Genomic DNA, 20770 nt, shown 5'->3' with positions numbered 1-20770 from the left:
GACGTAAATGGGCAGCGTTGGTGGGGGGAGAAGTAGTTTGTTCGGAAAACTTCCTCCAAATGCAAATTAAAAGGATTTGGGGGAGGGGTAATATGGCATCCATCAAGATAATGTCGCACTAAATCAGCCATTTGAGGGCTTTGGACGCACTACTCCTCTGCACGGGAGATGAGGAAGATGCGGGGAACCAAACAAACCCGACAAGTGAGACCGGGTAAAAAGAGTGCTTTGAAGTTGAGGAAATTTCCATGAAAATTGCGTTGAATAATGCGAGGGATTGTGGATTATTAGGCTTTAGTTACTGATTTTGTCCATTTATAGTTGCTTGACTGCTTATGTTCTTACAACTTTTGGCACACTTACAGTCGTGTTATTTTATCTGTGTAACTATTTATGGTAGACTAATTTGAGCGCAACTTTTGTGTGAATTACAGTGGAGTTCTTTTCCACCTGCAGTTTAGATCTTTACTCCCATGCTCCCTTGAATCCTGCTCTCTATAAACAGTTCCGATGATGGATATGCATATGTATCCCCATCAGTTAAAACATGTGCAGTGGGTGGATTTTAAATGCCTTTTATACTTTTTGTGAGACGATATGTTGAGCTGTCAAGTACTTCAGATGCTCTAAATCCTTTACAATTTCTGACTGGAACAAACGACCAGTGAATGGATGTTGCCTGCCGTTTGTGAAGCCTAATATACTGATGAAAAATGATGTGAGCTCCCAAAATACATTTTTTACCTCTGTTCACTGCAATGTGTGTGTAAAGTATATTAATGACTGTGTCAGAAGCTTGATATGTGGGCATGTGGTATTTCTGCATATTTTTGGGGAAACTATTTTTGGCTCGGAAGCCCTCTTCTGTTTAATCTGTCATATTTCACCATTAAATTTATGCAGACACATTTCAGGGGAATATGGAACTAACATTTACGTTCGCTTCCAACAAGTTGTTCAGGTTGAAAGCAGGCCTTAATTGAATTTGCTCCCCTCCCCTTCATACATTTTTATTCTACAGATGAGTGACTTAGTGTTTTCTGTCTTTTTTTTTTAGTCAAAATCACCATCCTCAACTACCAGAGTCCCACCACTGGCCTGTTCCCAATCAAGACTTGCTCCACCTGTAAAGAGGCCAAGGTGCGGGACTCCCTCTACTGTGCTGCGGGAGCATGGGCCTTGGCCTTAGCTTACCGGTCAGTATCACTGTACACCAATAGATGAACATTTCAGGGTGTAGTTGTCAGTGTTGTCACGGATTACTTGAAAAAGTAATTGAATCACTAATTCATGATTATGCCTCAAAAAAGTAATCTAGTTACTGATTACTTTAATATCAATGTAACTAAGTTACTTTAAAAGTTAATTTATCACTTACTTTTTACCAATTTTTCTCCCTCTGCTGCCTCAACATAAGAATGACAACAGAAAAATGTAATCACATTCCCATTGGCAATGTATCAAATACTTGTTCTCCCCACTGTAATTGACTTTCTACGGAGCCCCTAAAGTGACATGGAAGAAGAAAAAAAAACAGAGAGGGAAAAAAAAAAAAACAGTTGACGTTAAAAAAAAAAAAAAAAAGTGCCCCTTAAGGGACATGGAAGATTTTTTTCTGCCAAAGCAGGAAAAAAGCACGGAAGTAAAAAAAAAAAAAAAAAAAAAATTCTAAATCAAAGCAAAAATATACGACGGAGGATTAGGGCCAAATCAAGGAGAGAGAAAAAAAAAAGAAAAAGGACGACGAGATTAAAACCGTACTGGTACTACAAGACTAAACTCATTACATAGCGTAACCGCTACGCACATTACGTACATGTACCGTAGCTGAGCGCTACGACGAAGCATCAATATAAAGCAATCTATTGATTATAATTTTATGTAGATGAGCCAAAAAATAATGTGTTTATTTATGAAGCAAATTATAAAATATAGGCTCAGGAAAAGCACAATATCACCCCAATACGCTATGACGTCACTTACAGCGTACGTAACGTAATATTGAATTGGAACAACAACGTGCATCTCGAGAGCGGTGGTGATTCTGTACTTCTGGATTCTGTTTCAAAAAGACGTTTTGGTGCATTGGCATCAAATTACAATCAACATAAAGAGTCATACACGTCGTGGCTCCCAGCCAAGGTAGGGTAACTTGTTATTTTAAGTACTTGACGTAATATCCGTCGTAATCACGCACAAATCTTTCACTTCATTAAGTTTTCACCGTCAATTGCAGCCAATGAGAAAATACTGTGATAGGGCCAAATGTACGTTTTATTTATATTAAAAGGTAATAGTCAAACGTACGTTTTGCTCGATGTATTTATATTAAAAGTAATAATTTATGTATCGTGAATCTTCACAATTCTTCTACATGGTGTGTCTGTATATCCATTTTTCATAGTTCTTCCCGAGCGCTTACATGTTTTGCATTTTCTCATTTTTGTCTTCCGAGTTCCCGATTTTCTTGTTTATTCAAATCCACCGATCCAAGATGGCAAATAACTTGTTGGAAATTGTGACTTTCCTGAGACGTCGGGGTGTATCAGAGGAAACAATCAATTGAATTGAACAGCAAAAGGTATTTCTTACTTTTTTTTACCTTTTCATCAGTCAGTTCATGTCATTTGTAAATAACAATGCTTCAATATGCATTTGTTTCGACTATTTCTCCGTCTCTTGTTACTTTTCTCATCCGCCTCTCCTCCTATGCACTTTCCTTTTACCATCCCCATCTTCTCACCTGCTTCTCTACTTCACTTCTCACACAGTATCTCACAAAAGTGAGTGCACCCCTCGCATTTCTGCAGTATTTAATTGTCCTTTCATGGGACAACACTGAAGATATGGCTTTTTCAAAAGGTGAAAACGAGTCGGTGTACATCTAATAATACAGTGTAAATGTATTCTCTCAAAATACAGCCATTAATGTTTAAACCACTGGCAACAAAAGTGAGTACACTCAAGTGAAAAATCCCCCAAATCAGTACGCCTTTTTCCCTCCCCAGCGTAACGTGAATCATTAGTGTTATGTGATCTTAGGTGAAAATACTGTAGGGAGCAAGAGTGTTAGTGTTATGTGATCTTAGGTGAAAATACTGTAGGGAGCAAGAGTGTTAAATGTGGTATTACTGCTCCTCTCTCGTTCAACATTAATGGCTGTATTCAGAGACAGATCTGCAGTTTCGTGGGATACTGTACCTTCTCTTTTCCTACAAATCTCCTCCTCATTTCTCCTCATTACCCCCTGAGCATTATAGTTACCTAGGAGTGATGTATACTAGGGCTGAACGATATTGGAAAAAAACTGACATTTCGACTCTATAGGGGTTTACGATGTATGTTGTGATATTGAAACGAAAAGAATTTTCACCAAAGAACTTGCATAGCTCTATTTGGGAAGACTTTGGTTGACTCACCATGACAGCACTGTATTCATATGATACCATTAAATCCAGGCTAAGGTGGTTCATCTGTGAATGATGAAGATTGCTGCAAATAAAAGGAATCCAGGAGGACATGTCTCTGCACTATTCCTGCTTTTATGATGCAAAACAAAAATATACATGTCCAAAAAAACACTAATAATGAAATAAAACAATCACACGTCCTGCGATGGGACAATTGTGCTTGCGCACATTGCAATGGCGATGTTCAAACTATATATTGTGCAGGCCTAATGTATAGCCATTTTAACTAAAATTGAGAAATGAAAATCGGGAAATTTGGAACGTTCTGGAAATCAGTGGACTTAATAGTGTTATGAAATAGAGTTCTGGATGAAAGTTACATTGTCCTTTTTTTCTTTATTATGATGATGTGTCTGTCTTATTTTCAGATTGACAGCGAGGTCATCCTACTGATGGAAGATGCTCAACTGGCGAATTATCTCCCATCATATGGAGACAGGATTGCTCTCTTTAACTTTTGCAATCACCAACCACAGTCATCAAAGCGAAAGCAGGGACTGTTTGAAAAGCTAAGTGAGAAGCTCAAACTTAGAAAGGAAAACCATACAGAGAGTGAGGAAGCAACCACTTCCAATAAAACAAAAAGACCTAAACCAAAAACAAGAAAGCTTGAAATAGGGTGGATTCACACTGAAGGCCAACTGACCAAACAAATCAGAGCAAAACAAGGCGGAGGGACAAGAAAGATCTCAATTCGAAGTGAAGAAGGTTATAGTGAGATACTAAAACAAGGAAAAGTCACTTTTCTTTCGATACTTTTCTAGTCGATATTTTGACGACAAATGTTGCTGTCTGATTCCATTCAGTTTTAAATACTCAAACTGTTCTTTTTAAAATCACTCCATGAAGGGAATACTGTATTCACATAAAGATAATCAGAAACACAATTGTTCAATACCAACGTTTACAGTTTTACTACGTTAAATGTACAGTAGTCTGCTACTGCACCATATTTACAGAGATGAGTTTTACTGTTACACGTACAGTATATATCACATTACGATGTTGTGTACGATGTTACAGTTAACCTTTAAAGAAGACCAGTATTACAATGCTACATGTAAACAGTCTATGTAACTGTGTTACAAATCATTCTTATTATTTACAATTTACCATTATATACCATGTTATATGTATATTTATGTAACATTGGCTTGGTAATGTAACTGTTTAACAGTTAATTATGCTATTTACAGATAATGTGAATCATTGCTTAAAATTTCACTGCTTCTTTCTTGGGGACCTTGGCTGAGTGAACATTTCAAAGGGTCGCTCGCATTTGTTTGTTTTTTTCCACAAGTTCTATTTACTTTATTTGTTCAAAAAAAGGTTGTAAATACATCTACATTTTACTGTGGTACATCCATAAAGCATAGAGGAATGGCATTTGCAATATTTCCACACTTTATGTATGTTTGACTATTTCTTTCCTTAATCGTGAATAGAGTTCTACTGCAGCATATGCATCTGAAGGAGCATTCCAGCCATTTTCCTCCATAAGGAGACTGCAAAGCTCAAAAACCGTCTCATCGCAGGGATATGGCCCTTTCGGGGTGCAATACTCCTTGCAAACAGCTATTTCCTTAGCATGGACAGGCTGCAGTTTGTCGTCTGCTGCATACAGCCATGCCATGCTCAACATGAGGATGGGCCGTCCTCCAGGCGTCCCATGGGCAGATCTTGGTCGTATTTGGTGTGTGTTCCAGCTCCTTACCACTTCATCCTATTCATCCTGCATGACAATTAATAAATAATTGATAACCAATCAATAGAACCACTGTAAACTTTTTTAACTGTAGTTGTGAAAAAGTAGCCTTACGTCACATTTCGTTTTGGCAGATGTTTCAAAGTATTTTTATAAATGATATTGGATTATTCCCATCAATTCGCCTGCTATATATCTCTGTGTATGTTTATTATTCCTCCTCTTTATGTCTCACTCTCTGTCTGTCCCAATCTTTGTTGATATTATTACAGTACATGGGCAATAACTTCCTTTGTTGATTGAAATAGAATAGATTACAACTATAAACATGAACTATTCCTTTTTAACCTCTGTGATGGAGGTGCAACATGTCATTTCTCGTAGTGGAAGTAACAGTATGACTTTTATTCTCGAAGTAACAGTATGACTTTTATTCTCGAAGTAACAGTGTGACTTTTAATCTCATAGTAACAATCGGAGTTCTATTCTCGTACTAATAGGGTGACATTTTTCTCGTACTGTTACTTCAAGAATAAAAGTCATATTATTTCGTTGTCCTAATGCTACTTACCTTACGTCGCTTTTACACTGTTTTGTATTGAAAGCGTCTTGTGTTTTTGAATCGGATCTACAAATAAGGAAAAGGAAATCCTTCATATTTTGGCTCATCTACATCATTATTTACAGGCTATCAACACTTTGTCGTAGCTCCCTGTAAGTAGCATTAGCCCAACGAAATAATACGACTTTTATTCTTGAAGTAACAGTACGAGAAAAATGTCACCCTATTAGTACGAGAATAGAACTCCAATTGTTACTATGAGATTAAAAGTCACACTGTTACTTCGAGAATAAAAGTCATACTGTTACTTCGAGAATAAAAGTCATACTGTTACTTCCACTACGAGAAATGACATTTTGCACCTCCATCACAGAGGCTAAAAAGGAATAGTTCATGCTTATAGTTGTAATCTATTCTATTTCAATAAACAAAGGAAGTTATTGCCCATGTACTGTAATATCAACAAAGATTGGGACAGACAGAGAGTGAGACATAAAGAGGAGGAATAATAAACATACACAGAGATATATAGCAGGCGAATTGATGGAAATAATCCAATATCATTTGTAAAAATACTTTGAAACATCTGCCAAAACGAAATGTGACGTAAGGCTACTTTTTCACAACTACAGCTAAAAAACCACTATCCTTTTAGACATTTATAGTGGTTCTGTTGATTGATTATCAATTGTATATTAATTGTCATGCAGGATGAATTGGATGAAGTGGTAAGGACATGGAACACACACCAAATACGACCAAGATCTGCCCATGGGACGCCTGGAGGACGGCCCATCCTCATGTTCAGCATGGCACGGCTGTATGCAGCAGACGACAAACTGTAGCCTGTCCTTGCAGAGGAAATACCTGTTTGCAAGGAGGATTGCACTCCGAAAGGGCCATATCCCTGCGATGAGACGGTTTTTGAGCTTTGCACTCTCCTTATGGAGGAAAATGGCTGGAATGCTCCATCAGATGCATATGCTGCAGTAGAACTCTATTCACGACTAAGGAATGAAATAGTCGAACATATATAAAGTGTGGAAATATTGGAAATGGCATTCCTCTATGCTTTATGGATGTTCCACAGTAAAATGTAGACGTATTCACAACCTTTTATTGAACATATAAAGTAAATGGAACTTGTGGAAAAAAACAAACAAATGCGAGCGACCCTTTGAAATGTTCACTCAGCCAAGGTCCCCAAGAAAGCAGCAGTGAAATTTAAAGCAATGATTCACATTATCTGTAAATAGCATAATTACCTGTTAAACAGTTACATTACCAAGCCACTGTTACATACAGTGGGGAGAACAAGTATTTGATACACTGCCAATGGGTTTTCCCATTGTCAGTGTATCAAATACTTGTTCTCCCCACTGTATATATATACACATATAACATTGTAAATAATGGTACATTGTAAATAATAAGAATGATTTGTAACAGTTACATATACTGTTTACATGTAGCATTGTAATACTGGTCTTCTTTAAAGGTTAACTGTAACATCGTACACAACATCGTAATGTGATATATACTGTACGTGTAACAGTAAAACTCATCTATGTAAATATGGTGCAGTAGCAGACTACTGTACATTTAACGTAGTAAAACTGTAAACGTTGGTATTGAACAATTGTGTTTCTGATTATCTTTATGTGAATACAGTATTCCCTTCATGGAGTGATTTTAAAAAGAACAGTTTGAGTATTTAAAACTGAATGGAATCAGCAACATTCGTCGTCAAAATATCGACTAGAAAAGTATCGAAAGAAAAGTGACTTTTCCTTGTTTTAGTATCTCACTATAACCTTCTTCACTTCGAATTGAGATCTTTCTTGTCCCTCCGCCTTGTTTTGCTCTGATTTGTTAGGTCAGTTGGCCTTCAGTGTGAATCCACCCTATTTTAAGCTTTCTTGTTTTTGGTTTAGGTCTTTTTGTTTTATTGGAGGTGATTGCTTCCTCACTCTCTCTGTATGGTTTTCCTTTCTAAGTTTGAGCTTCTCACTTAGCTTTTCAAATAGTCCCTGCTTTCGCTTTGATGACTGTGGTTGGTGATTGCAAAAGTTAAAGAGAGCAATCCTGTCTCCATATGATGGGAGATAATTCGCCAGTTGAGCATCTTCCATCAGTAGGATGACCTCGCTGTCAATCTGAAAATAAGACAGACACATCATCATAACAAAGAAAAAAAGGACAACGTAACTTTCATCCAGAACTCCATTTCATAACACTATTAAGTCCGCTGATATCCAGAACGTTCCAAATTTCCCGATTTTCATTTCTCAATTTTAGTTAAAATGGCTATACGTTAGGCCTGCACAATATATCGTTTGAACATCGCCATTGCAATGTGCGCAAGCGCAATTGTCCCATCGCAGGACGTGTGATTGTTTTATTTCATTATTATTATTTTTTTGGACATGTATATTTTTGTTCTGCATCATAAAAGCAGCAATAGTGCAAAGACATGTCCTCCTGGATTCCTTTTATTTGCAGCAATCTTCATCATTCACAGATGAACCACCTTAGCCTGGATTTAACGGTATTATATGAATACAGTGTTGTCATGGTGAGTCAACCAAAGTCTTCCCAAATAGAGCTATGCAAGTTCTTTGGTGAAAATTCTTTTCGTTTCAATATCACAACATACATCGTAAACCCCTATAGAGTCGGAATGTCAGTTTTTTCCAATATCGTTCAGCCCTAGTATACATCACTCCTAGTTAACTATAATGCTCAGGGGGTAATGAGGAGAAAGGAGGAGGAGATTTGTAGGAAAAGAGAAGGTACAGTATCCCACGAAACTGCAGATCTGTCTCTGAATACAGCCATTAATGTTGAACGAGAGAGGAGCAGTAATACCACATTTAACACTCTTGCTCCCTACAGTATTTTCACCTAAGATCACATAACACTAATGATTCACGTTACGCTGGGGAGGGAAAAAGGCGTACTGATTTGGGGGATTTTTCACTTGAGTGTACTCACTTTTGTTGCCAGTGGTTTAAACATTAATGGCTGTATTTTGAGAGAATACATTTACACTGTATTATTAGATGTACACCGACTCGTTTTCACCTTTTGAAAAAGCCATATCTTCAGTGTTGTCCCGTGAAAGGACAATTAAATACTGCAGAAATGCGAGGGGTGCACTCACTTTTGTGAGATACTGTGTGAGAAGTGAAGTAGAGAAGCAGGTGAGAAGATGGGGATGGTAAAAGGAAAGTGCATAGGAGGAGAGGCGGATGAGAAAAGTAACAAGAGACGGAGAAATAGTCGAAACAAATGCATATTGAAGCATTGTTATTTACAAATGACATGAACTGACTGATGAAAAGGTAAAAAAAAGTAAGAAATACCTTTTGCTGTTCAATTCAATTGATTGTTTCCTCTGATACACCCCGACGTCTCAGGAAAGTCACAATTTCCAACAAGTTCTTTGCCATCTTGGATAGGTGGAATTGAATAAACAAGAAAATCGGGAACTCGGAAGACAAAAATGAGAAGATGCAAAACATGTAAGCGCTCGGGAAGAACTGAAAAATGGATATACAGACACACCATGTAGAAGAATTGTGAAGATTCACGATACATAAATTATTACTTTTGATATAAATACATCGAGCAAAACGTACGTTTGAGTATTACCTTTTAATATAAATAAAACGTACATTTGGCCCTATCACAGTATTTTCTCATTGGCTGCAATTGACGGTGAAAACTTAATGAAGTGAAAGCTTTGTGTGTGATTACGACGGATATTATATCAAGTACTTAAAATAACAAGTTACCCTACCTTGGCTGGGAGCCACGACGTGTATGACTCTTTATATTGATTGTAATTTGATGCCAATGCACCAAAACGTCTTTTTGAAACAATCCAGAAGTACCGAATCACCACCGCTCTCGAGATGCACGCTGTTGTTCCAAGTCAATATAACGTTACGTACGCCGTAAGTGACGTCATAGCGTATTCGGGTGATATTGTGCTTTTCCTGAGCCTATATTTTATAATTTGCTTCATAAATAAAGAAACACGTTATCTTTTGGATCATCTACATAAAATTATAATCAATAGATTGCTTTATATTGATGCTTCGTCGTAGCGCTCAGCTACGGTACATGTACGTAATGTGCGTAGCGGTTACGCTATGTAATGAGTTTAGTCTTGTAGTACCAGTACGGTTTTAATCTCGTCGTCCTTTTCTTTTTTTTTTTCTCTCTCCTTGATTTGGCCCTAATCCTCCGTCGTATTTTTTTTCTCTGTGGCATTTTTTTTTTTTTTTTTTTTTTGCTTCGACAAAAAAAAATCCTCCGTGTCCCTTTTGGGCACTTTTTTATTTATTTATTTATTATTTTTTTTTAAACGTCAACTTTTTTTTTAGTTCCCTCTCTGTTTTTTCTTTTCTTCTTCTTCTTCCATGGGCGGCCGTGGGGTCAGCGGTTCGATTCCCGGCTACGACTGCCCACTGTCGAAGTGCCCTTGGGCAAGGCACTGAACCCTGATTTGCCTCCAATGGGGCCAGCCCCATTGGAGGCACCCCATCGGTGTGTGAACGTGCGTGAACAGGTAACAGGTGTGATAATATAAAACGCTTTGGGCGTGGTAACCATGCAGATAAATGCGCTATATAAGTACTGTCGATTTACCATCCATGTCATCTTAGGGGCTCCATAACTTTCTGATGATTGAATTTCAAGGAGAAGATCAGAACTTTTCACATAAGGCTTAAACTAGCTTAGCCACTCTGGAGCCCTGAAACTAACAAATAACTGACAAAGTGCATGGAATTTGTTGAAATTAACTCCACCGACTAATTAAACCCCGCCAACTCGAAGATGAATTTTTTTTTGTTTGTTTTGCTTAGATGTAATTTTTTTTTCTTTTTTTTTACTCATACATTAACTTTTTTTTCTACTTCCTTGTCATTTTTTTCTGCGGCATTTTTTCTTTATTTTTATTTTTATTTTATTTTTTTGCTTCGACAAAAAAATCTTCCGTGTTCTTTTCGGGCACTTTTTTTTTTTTTTTATGTCAGCTTTTTTTTTTTGTTCTCCTCTCTGTATTTTCTTTTCTTCTTCCATGTCATGTTAGGGGCTCGGTAACTTTCGGATGATTGAATTTAAAGTGGAAGATCAGAAATTTTCACATAAGGCATAAACTTTAAGAATTAATTAGTCGGTGGAGTTGATTTCAACTACCATTGACTCACTCTAGCGCCGTAGCCCCGAAACTAACAAATAACTGACAAAGTGCATGGAATTTGTTGAAATTAACTCCACCGACTAATTAAACCCCGCCAACTCGAAGATTAAGCCTAAATCAAAGATTAAGATTAAGTCAAAAATTCTGTATTTCGGGATAGGGTTAGGGTTAACACCATATCAGTGCCAATGTAAAACAATGCAAATTGCCTGCACAATAATCAGCAACACACAAATGAATTGCACAGTGATTCAATTAACACAAAGGTGGGGGCAGGTGCGGATGCGCGCGCACAATCCAGAAGTACGCCGCACACACACGCGGTCAATTTGGCCACAAAACATGGCGGCAACTAAGCACTTTACACTCAGTTGGATTTACAACACGTCCCAAAGATGCTAAACGAACATGTCACCTCACGGCATAAATGTGCAACGCGAATATGATGTAAACAATGCTTGCCAACTCGGAGGGATGACTACCCACCGTTTCAACGGCAAAGCTACGAAACGGTTGCGCATGTAGGGGGTCCAACCTATCGCTAGAACCATCCAGAATGAAGGAAAAATACTCACGTTTTTCACGGACGTGCTCAGATCAACATTCTCTCGCACATCTCAAAAGCTGGCTGCACTCGGCTAGAATGTGCACCCGCGCTGGCAGCCTGGCACATGACTTTCTCAGTCCCAAAACACTCACAGCGCGTGTGACTCGAAGCCAAAACAGGAAGTAACTTTGAGCGGTTACCATAGAAACAAACGTAGCAGGTACCTTTGTAGCATCCTACATGACTACAATATTCATCATTTTACATACATTATGAGGCAACAACAAAATAGTAACGCACAGACACGAAGGAAACTAACTTTAATCAGATTATTGGTTTGGAAAAGTAAAAGCGTAAGATTACTCGTTACTGAGAGAGACTAATCAGATTACTGTGACAACACTGTTAGCAGCATGACCTAATGTTTTGTCCAATGTAACTGTGAACAGTTTTGTCTAAGTGCCAACTGTTATGTCACTTTGAAAAATCATTTAAAGTCGAAAGCAGATTTTTGAAAGAAGAGTAAATTTGTAAGGCTTTATCACCTAGCCCTGCCACACATACTTGTTTGCTTTTGTGTTGTTTTATATATGTTTTTTTTTTTTTGCACCGTGTAACATCACCTAGCGTTCACACCCTCAGTGCCTGCAATTCTCTGTGGTTATTTTAGTTGGGACTGATGAGGACAAAAGCAAACTAAAGGCCACCAGGGCAATACAAGAGTGATGACGTGATGAAGAAAGGGAAAAGAAAAATATGAAGGGAAATGGAAGGAAGGAGAGGAACGTTAAAAATAGAGTGCTCCGCTGCAATGTGACCGGCGGCGGATCGCTGCCATCAGTCACGGCCGCCTTCTATTAGAACTGTCACTGGGATTTAATTAAGATGATTCTCATCTGACGGCCTCACAGAGTGTCGTTACGTCTTCAAGCAGATGCTTATGTGTGCGTGTGTGTCAGACAATCACTTGATTGCATTCACTTAGTTCAATTGCATTATTTATAATGGACATACAGTGTGCCACAATTTATTGTCATTTAAACCACTAAAATGTCAACAGTAATATTGCTATAATACAATAATATAGCAGATATCTGATTAATGAGATGCCAGTGGGAGTATACTCACTGGCCACAATATTAGGTACACATGTGCAATGGCATACCGCACAAAACACGTCACTTTTGGTCAGTAATGTTCATGACGTTAGCAATTGTTGCTAGGCGGGTCAAGCTCTCGTTTGTCCCTAAAGCTAAATGCATGCAAATAGTAGGGCTGTCAAATTTATCGCGTTAACGGGCAGTAATTATTTTTTTTTTAAATCAATCACGTTAAAATATTTAATGCATTTAATGCATGTGTGGAATGACCCACTCATGCATTGCTACAATGGCGCGTTTTTTTGTACATTGAGAGGTAAAAGGCAGAGAAAAGCGAGTGGACACAGACATTCATTGGGGCCGCGCCATATATTGGCATAAGCTTTGGCCACTCTCTCACATCAATCATATGTATTGTTGCAAGCGATGTGACAGGTGATAATCATTTTTCTTAACACGCTTAAATGAACACAACGCAGAACATATATAACATTTGCAGCCACCACTGACAGTCATGGTTGCCCAACTTCCCATCATACATTTGGGCGGAACAGGTAAGTCGCTACAGTATCATTTACTGAAAGCACAACAAAAATAATATTCCTATGTCTATTCAAACATTTCGTTTAGCTTGACAAATACACCAGATGGCAATATTTAGTCACAATATACAAACTATCAGAGGTCTTATATGTTGTGAAGTCAACACTCAAATGAATGTAACGTACAAAAAACCCGGAAACTATGGCGTCAGTCGAGGGGCAAACGAACTAGGAAAACTTGGCTAGATCTCTAATTAATTTAAAACTAGCCCTTGACACTTTGTGGTTTATTTCAATCACTACCTTACGTTAAAGACAAAGTGGAAAAACTGCAGGGAAGCCATGTGACGTCAGGCTTGGCGACGTCAACAATGGCGAGCTATTAGTTTATTTTTTGATTGAAAATTTTACAAATGTTATTAAAGCGAAAACATACAGAGGGGTTTTAATATAAAATTACTATAACTTGTGCTCACATTTATCTTTTAAGAACTTTTAAGTCTTTCTATCCGTGGATCCCTTTAACAGAAAGAATGTTAATAACATTAATGCCATCATGTGGATTTATTGTTATAATAAACAAATACAGTACTTATGTACAGTATGTTGAATGTATATATCGGTATTATCTTTCCATTCCAACAATAATTTACAGAAAATTATGACATATTTTAGTGATGGATGGTTTGAATTGCGATTAATTACGATTAATTATTTTTTAAGCTGTGATTAACTCGATTAAAAATTTTAATGGTTTGACAGCCCGAGTAAAGTGTGTACAAATGTGATGTTTACTGAGCTAAACCAACCAATTCTGTGCCAAATTTACATACGAATGTTCAAAGAGATTGCTTGAGTGTCGAAGGCTGAAAAAGATTGGGAAAAAGAGCCGACCTGATCCAGAGGCAGGTTTTTTATCCACATCTTTTTCTTGTGTGCACTCCCTTACGCCACTGACAATGACATTTTCCTGTTTCAACAATCTATCCTTTACCACCATATGCCCTGCCTTTACTATATATTATATCCTCTGGTTGTCTTACGTCTCTGACCATTCTTGGGGGTAATTTGCATTGCTATTTTTGTGTAGCGATCACAAATGCTACTCAGTGACAGCCAATGAACACTTTTAATTTTTTCATTGATAACAAATCTTAATTCTATAATTTATTTACACTTTCCCCTTACTAAAGTTGTTTTTTTTACAACAGAAAAGGTAACAACAGTGGCAGTCAGACACCATTTTGATTTTTTTTTAAGGTCATTCATTGTCAGACTGAAGCAGCATGGCAAAACGCCACGTTAAAAATAAGAAAAATACCAAAATGGCTTACCTCTTCGTCTTCTGTTGGACCATTGCCCCCAACAAAATGTTTACTGCATATGAAGGTGAATGGCTTCACCTTGCTGGTGTTGTTCACTTTTTTCCCCTTTTTTGGCCTGGGAAACGTATGTAGAAAACATCCTTCATATATTGTAATATTTCGAGTTGTGTCTACAAGTTCCATAGCAGCAGTGTTTACTCGGCATGTTCTTTTTTGAAAGATTACCGACAGAAAACAAGCAGTACTAAAATGGGTTGGATGCGAGGGCTCCTCTATGTTAACCCACTTCCGGTATACAATGGTGACGTCACGGTCTAAAAATAGCATTCATGCGATACCCTATTGAAATAATGTCTGTTATATTTCCCCCATTGAAAATCCTGAACTGGGAAAATTCATTGGTTTTTTTGGGGGGCTACAGGCGCATTGATGATGACATGGGACGCACTCATGAACTGGAACACTCAGCCATCAAGTGCATGAGAGGAATTCTCTACTGCTACATGAGGCAAGCTCATAAGGTTAGTAGTATTCGTAATTACTGACATTATCATTGGACTATAATCAAGGCTTGAAATGTATTTTTTTGCTCACCAGCCACTATGGCGAGTTGTTTCCTAGATTTTGTGGCCTCTCAGCATTTATTCTAACCACAATTTTGTTGTTGACTACTGTAATTGTGGGACTATAAGCCGCTACTTTTTCCCCTCATTTTGAATCTTGCGGCTTATAGTCCAGTACGGCTTATTTGTTGATTTATTTGGGTTAATAGGTAGCACTTTTTTGACAGTAGCGTCATAAGACTATCATAAGACATAATAAGTCATAATTATGACAGGACAATGTCATGGGTATTTTTGAATACGTATGACAGATGTCATTAAGTGTCATCCGGCAAATTTGGTCACTAACTCCATTTATGTCCAGCTCGGATCTTTTAAATCCATTCAAAAGTGAGATAATTTGCTGGATGAAACTAAATGAAATCTGTCATAAGCATTCATTGACGCTCATGACAGTGTTGTGTCAAAATAATGACTTATGTCTTATGACAGTCTTATGACGCCACTGTCAAATAAAGTGTGACTTGTTATTATCTTTTGGTGTAAATATCCCATGATACAGTGAGGACAGCAGTTGTTTATAGTCCGGTGCGACTATCTATGAACAAATACCTTTTTCGTGTCAAATTTGGTGGGTGGAGGCTTATAGACCCTACTCACCAACGTCACAGAATGACGTGTCGCTGTATCCGGCCGCCATATTGTCCGTCTCTGTTTAGCCCTATTCTCAATGGTTTCAATTAGTCGTTCAGTTTATAGAGCAATTCATGGAAGCCCCGGTGCTTTCAGGCGCTGTAAACTCATTGGATGCGTTGCATAAAAGCCGTTATAAGGAAAAGCTTCGGTCTATCCATTCGCCAGATCCATATTTGATGCCTAAATCGATATTTTTCGACCCGCTGTCTTCGCCGTCTCTGCCTGACATCTGCTACCCTGATATCTACAACTATCTTGTCCACACAAAATCAGCCTGTTCTCACGAAAGTTTGAAAAACTTTAAGAGCAGCACTCCAAGCAACATTACCCCGTGTGACCCTTTACTTCCAATCTTCTAAAATGGTGACAATCAATAAAAAAAAAAAAAGTTGAATGCGATGGCCGACGCTTCAAGGATAGGTGGATATTGGACTATTTCTTCAATAAAACACGCAACAATTGTGTCTGCCTCATTTGCAAAGAGACAGTCGCTGTTTTCAAAGAGTTTGATGTGACGCAATATTACCAAACAAGACACGCTGACATGTACGACAACATTACAGGGAAGATACGCAGCGAGAAATTATAGCAACTTGAAGCTAGTTTAATTTCACAGCAGCAGTATTTCGCAAGAGCCCGAGTGTCGAAAGAGAACGCCACAAAGACGAGATTGTTGAAATTATGAATTTAAAAAAATAATAAAGCAAACGTGACACACAGAAGGGCTTGCTAAAATTTGTTTAAATATATTGTTCTATGTAAATCAGCTAAGGTAGCCCCCCACATTTTTACCACACCAAATCTGGCCCCCTTTGCAAAAGGTTTGGACACACCTGTTTAACTGATGATCCGTAGACGAGGCCAGCTTCTTCCACTTGGTACCAGCTAAATATTATTCAAAATGTAATGATGGTGGAAGAAATAAGCATCTTGAATTTGAAACTGTATGTTGTCGGCGATTAGCCTCGCAATGATCTTAATTGTGGTTGTCAGCCCAAAACCCTCTAAATATATATTAAATGCATCTTACCAGATATAAAATGACTACTACATCATCCGTGGTAATCGTTTGGAGCCCAGTTTTCTTGTCGAATTGCAGCAGTCCATCTCGCTCTCCTCTCCGGGTCTCTCGGAATACGGTAAAACTTCAAGTCTGTCCGTCTATCTTCTCTGTTATTGCAACCAACCGCCACACACGCCTTCACCATTTTGATTATTAATGTTAACGAGCAGAAAAACACGCCATAATAGGAGGAATTTACGTAGCGGTAATGCATCAACACGACGAGTAGACAGACAATATGGCGCGGAGGCGTGGTTGTGACGTCATGTGAGTAGCGTCGATAGTCAGGTGCGCCTTATAGACCCCACTCACATGACGTCACAACCACGCCTCCGTGCCATATTGTCCATCTGCTCGTCGTGTTTACGCATTACCGCTACGTAAATTCCTCCTATTATGGCGTGTTTTTCTGCTCGTTAACATTAATAATCAAAATGGTGAAGGTGTGTGTGGCGGTTGGTTGCAGTAACAGAGAAGATAGACGGAGAGACTTGAAGTTCTACCGTATTCCGAGAGACCCGGAGAGGAGAGTGAGATGGACTGCTGCAATTCGACGAGAAAACTAGGCACCAAACGATCACCACAGATTATGTAGTAGTCATTTTATATCTGGTAAGATGCATTTAATGTATATTTAGAGGGTTTGTGGCTGACAACCACAATTAAGATCATTGCAAGGCTAATCGCCGACAAATACAGTTTCAAATTCAAGATGCTTATTTCTTCCACCATCATTATTTTTTGAATAATATTTAGCTGGTAACAAGTCAAAGAAGCTGGCCTCATCTACGGATCATCAGTTAAACAGGGGTGTCCAAACTTTTTTCAAAGGGGGCCAGATTTGGTGTTGTAAAAATGTGGGGGGGCTACCTTGGCTGATTTACGTAGAACAATATATGTAAACAAATTTTAGCAAGCCCTTCTTTGTGTCACATTTGCTTTATTATTATTATTTTTTTTAATTCATAATTTCAACAATCTCGCCTTTGTGGCGTTCTCTTTCGACACTCGGGCTCTTGCGAAATACTGCTGCTGTGAAATTAAACTAGCTTCAATCTGCTTTATTTTCTCGCAGCGTATCTTCCCTGTAATGTTGTCGTACATGTCAGCGTGTCTTGTTTGGTAATATCGCGTCACATAGAACTCTTTGAAAACAGCGACTGTCTCTTTGCAAATGAGGCAGACACAGTTGTTGCTTATTTTATTGAAGAAATAGTCCAATATCCACCTATCCTTGAAGCGTCGGCCATCGCAGTCAACTTTTTTTTTTAGTGATTGTCGCCATTTTAGAAAATTGGAAGGGTCACACGGGGTAATGTTGCTTAGAGTGCTGCTCTTAAAGTTTTTCAAAGTTTCGTGAGAATAGGCTGAGTTTCTGTGGACAAGAGTTGTAGATATCAGGGTAGCAGATGTCAGGCAGAGACGGCGAAGACAGCGGGTCGAAAAATATCGATTTAGGCATCAAATATGGATTTGGCGAATGGATAGACTGAAGCTTCTCCACATAACGCCTTTTATGCAACGCATCCAATGAGTTTACAGCGTCCAAAAGCACCGGGGCTTCCATGAATTGCACTATAAATTGCACGACAAATTGAAACCATTGAGAATACGGATAAACAATGATTGACAATATGGCGGCTGGATACAGCGACACGTCATTGTGTGACGTTGGTGAGTGGGGTCTATTGTCTGAAAATCAAGGTAATTATTCTTAATTAAATTAAACCTGACCATGGTTTATGATTACTACATTTAGAGCCGTTCTTAAATGTAAATGACCACATGCACACTCAAATCAAGATCACAATACATGGTTGAAATGGAAGGTCATTCAGATTTGATGAGGTTGTGTGTAAGGTTGTGCTTAATTATGCCTAATTTGATTAAACCTAAGTACGGTTTATGTTAACTAGATTTAGAGCCTTTCTTAAATGTAAACGACCACATGCACAGTCAAAACAAGATCATAATGTATGTTTGAAATAGAAGGTCATTCAGCTCTGATGAGCTTGTGTGTAAGGTTGGGCTCCTTTTATATGAATATGACCCCTGCAGTAAGCATTTTTAAAAATTTCTTTTGGCTTTACCAATATAAAAAATAACATCATAGGCCTGTTTACTGTTTTTAGTTCTCTTCCCACTTTCAGGAGTTTTCCCTTATCTGCACTGGAGAAAACCTGCCAGGTTGCCAAATAATAAAAATGCGAATAAAATATACATTGACTTATTTCATTTATAAGGAAATAAATGGTAATGCAATAACATTAAAAATACACACACACAAACATCCAACAAAAAATTAAGAGACTCTTCATTAGTAAAGGTAAAAACCATTCTGTAATTACTCCGAAACATTTTCGCACTGAATTTGAAGTTAAAAGTGGGGCTGACAAGTTGAATATCAGTGAGAGTTAGTGAAGAAGGTGGAAAGATTGTGGCAGTTACAGAAAGAAAAAGATGGAGGATGAAAAAGTGGCTGCTCTGATGATGGAGCGAGCCAGCAAGAGGGGAAACAAACGAGGTAAAAGTGGGACAAAGGCCCAATTATTTATAACTCTGTGTGACAGAGGGAACGGCTGGCGGCCCAGCTGTGATTTCGTGTCGCCACCAAACACACATGCTCTCGTACCAACGCACACGCACACACAGATTTGCACCGAAAACATAGACCTCACACAGTAGCTCCACCTGGAATAGCATCATTTGTAAGATGCCTTTTACTCAACGAACCCTTTGACACATCGATTCTTTTTACCAAGACGTTCCGTTCACACAGAAATTTCTTTCTCGTGAACATCCCTTTTACATTAAGATCCCTTTCACATAGTGACCCCTTGCACAAAGATATCTCGGACACATAGAAATCTTTTAAAAATGGAGACCCTTTACATGAAGTCATCCCTGCAAAGACATCACCATCACATGTAAAATTCTTTTCATTGAAAGATCTGTTTCACACTAACAGATCTCTTTCTAACCTACTTTTGATCCTTTTCACTCTGAGATGCTTTCTACATGGAGATCCTTTTGAGACCAAGATCCCTTTGACACTTTTCATGAACTCATTTGCTCCCAAAAACCTATAAATATGTTCTATTTTTAATTGTTTCAGTGTCCCAAAGATGTATTTATACGTCTTTTACGTTTTTTTCACAAGAGACATCTCTGGGTTCTGATTCAACTTAGCTCCAAAGCACAAAGCTGAAAATCCATTTTAAAGCAATAAAACTGGCCACTGGGGGGCAGTAGCGCATTTGGTAAGACCCGCAACCCGATTCAACAAAACGAACGGCCGGGGCGCCGGCGGAAGACGACCGAATGGACGTCCAGGATGCCAGGTGGCGGACGACCGAGCAAAACAACCGGGAGGACGCCCGGGATACCAGGCGCTGGACGACCGGGCAGAACGACCGGGACCACCAGTGCAGTGGACGATGCCTTTGAGTCCGTGCTGCTCGCCGAGCAAAGCCCACGCCGCCGTGCTCGGCCGCTCGCGTCCCCCGCACCCTCCAATGTCCCGCACGGAAACACGTAGGGCCAAACCAGTTCCCCCACAGGAACACAAGTTCCCCAGGCGAACTCTGCCACGAGGCAGTGGTCACCACAAAAGAAAGACAAAAAAAAAAAATCCATCTTTTTGAGACAGGCGGCAGTGAGGGAAAAGTTTACCCCACAACACCGTCTTCTCTCAGTTACTTATGTGCAAATAAATTGTTACTTTGCTATCAAAAGCTCAATTTTTCCTGTTGTTTATGTTATTTTGTAAAAGGGAAAACATTCAGATGTTTGGGATGTAACTAAAGCAAAAAATAGCTGTGTTAAAGTGAAAATTATGTTTGAAATGTATATTTTCACAAAAAGCTCAATTTCTCTGTTTTTTCATCAGAAATCGGAAAATTGCTCAAACTAAGCTATTTTCTAATGCTGATTTCTAAAGAATGGAAAAAGATATGAACTTTTTTTTCCTGCTGAAAGAAAAGAG

At 38.5% G+C, this 20770-nt stretch overlaps 1 protein-coding gene across 3 annotated transcripts in view; it reads left to right on the top strand.

Annotated features, from left to right (window-relative positions):
• The window catches only part of phkb (phosphorylase kinase, beta), a 199506-nt gene that overhangs the window by 19108 nt on the left and 159628 nt on the right, over nucleotides 1-20770 (top strand). For all 3 annotated transcript variants that reach the window (XM_057831354.1, XM_057831348.1, XM_057831364.1), the window contains 2 exons: nucleotides 1058-1196; nucleotides 14885-14984. In XM_057831354.1, coding sequence (XP_057687337.1) covers nucleotides 1058-1196; nucleotides 14885-14984 — 239 coding nt within the window. The remainder of the gene's footprint in view (nucleotides 1-1057; nucleotides 1197-14884; nucleotides 14985-20770) is intronic.

Source organism: Corythoichthys intestinalis, chromosome 1 (assembly GCF_030265065.1).
Source record: "Corythoichthys intestinalis isolate RoL2023-P3 chromosome 1, ASM3026506v1, whole genome shotgun sequence".
NCBI classification, from domain to species: domain Eukaryota; kingdom Metazoa; phylum Chordata; class Actinopteri; order Syngnathiformes; family Syngnathidae; genus Corythoichthys; species Corythoichthys intestinalis.
The sequence above is the reverse complement of the archived record's forward strand: the minus strand, read 5'-3'. Positions and strand labels throughout refer to the sequence as shown.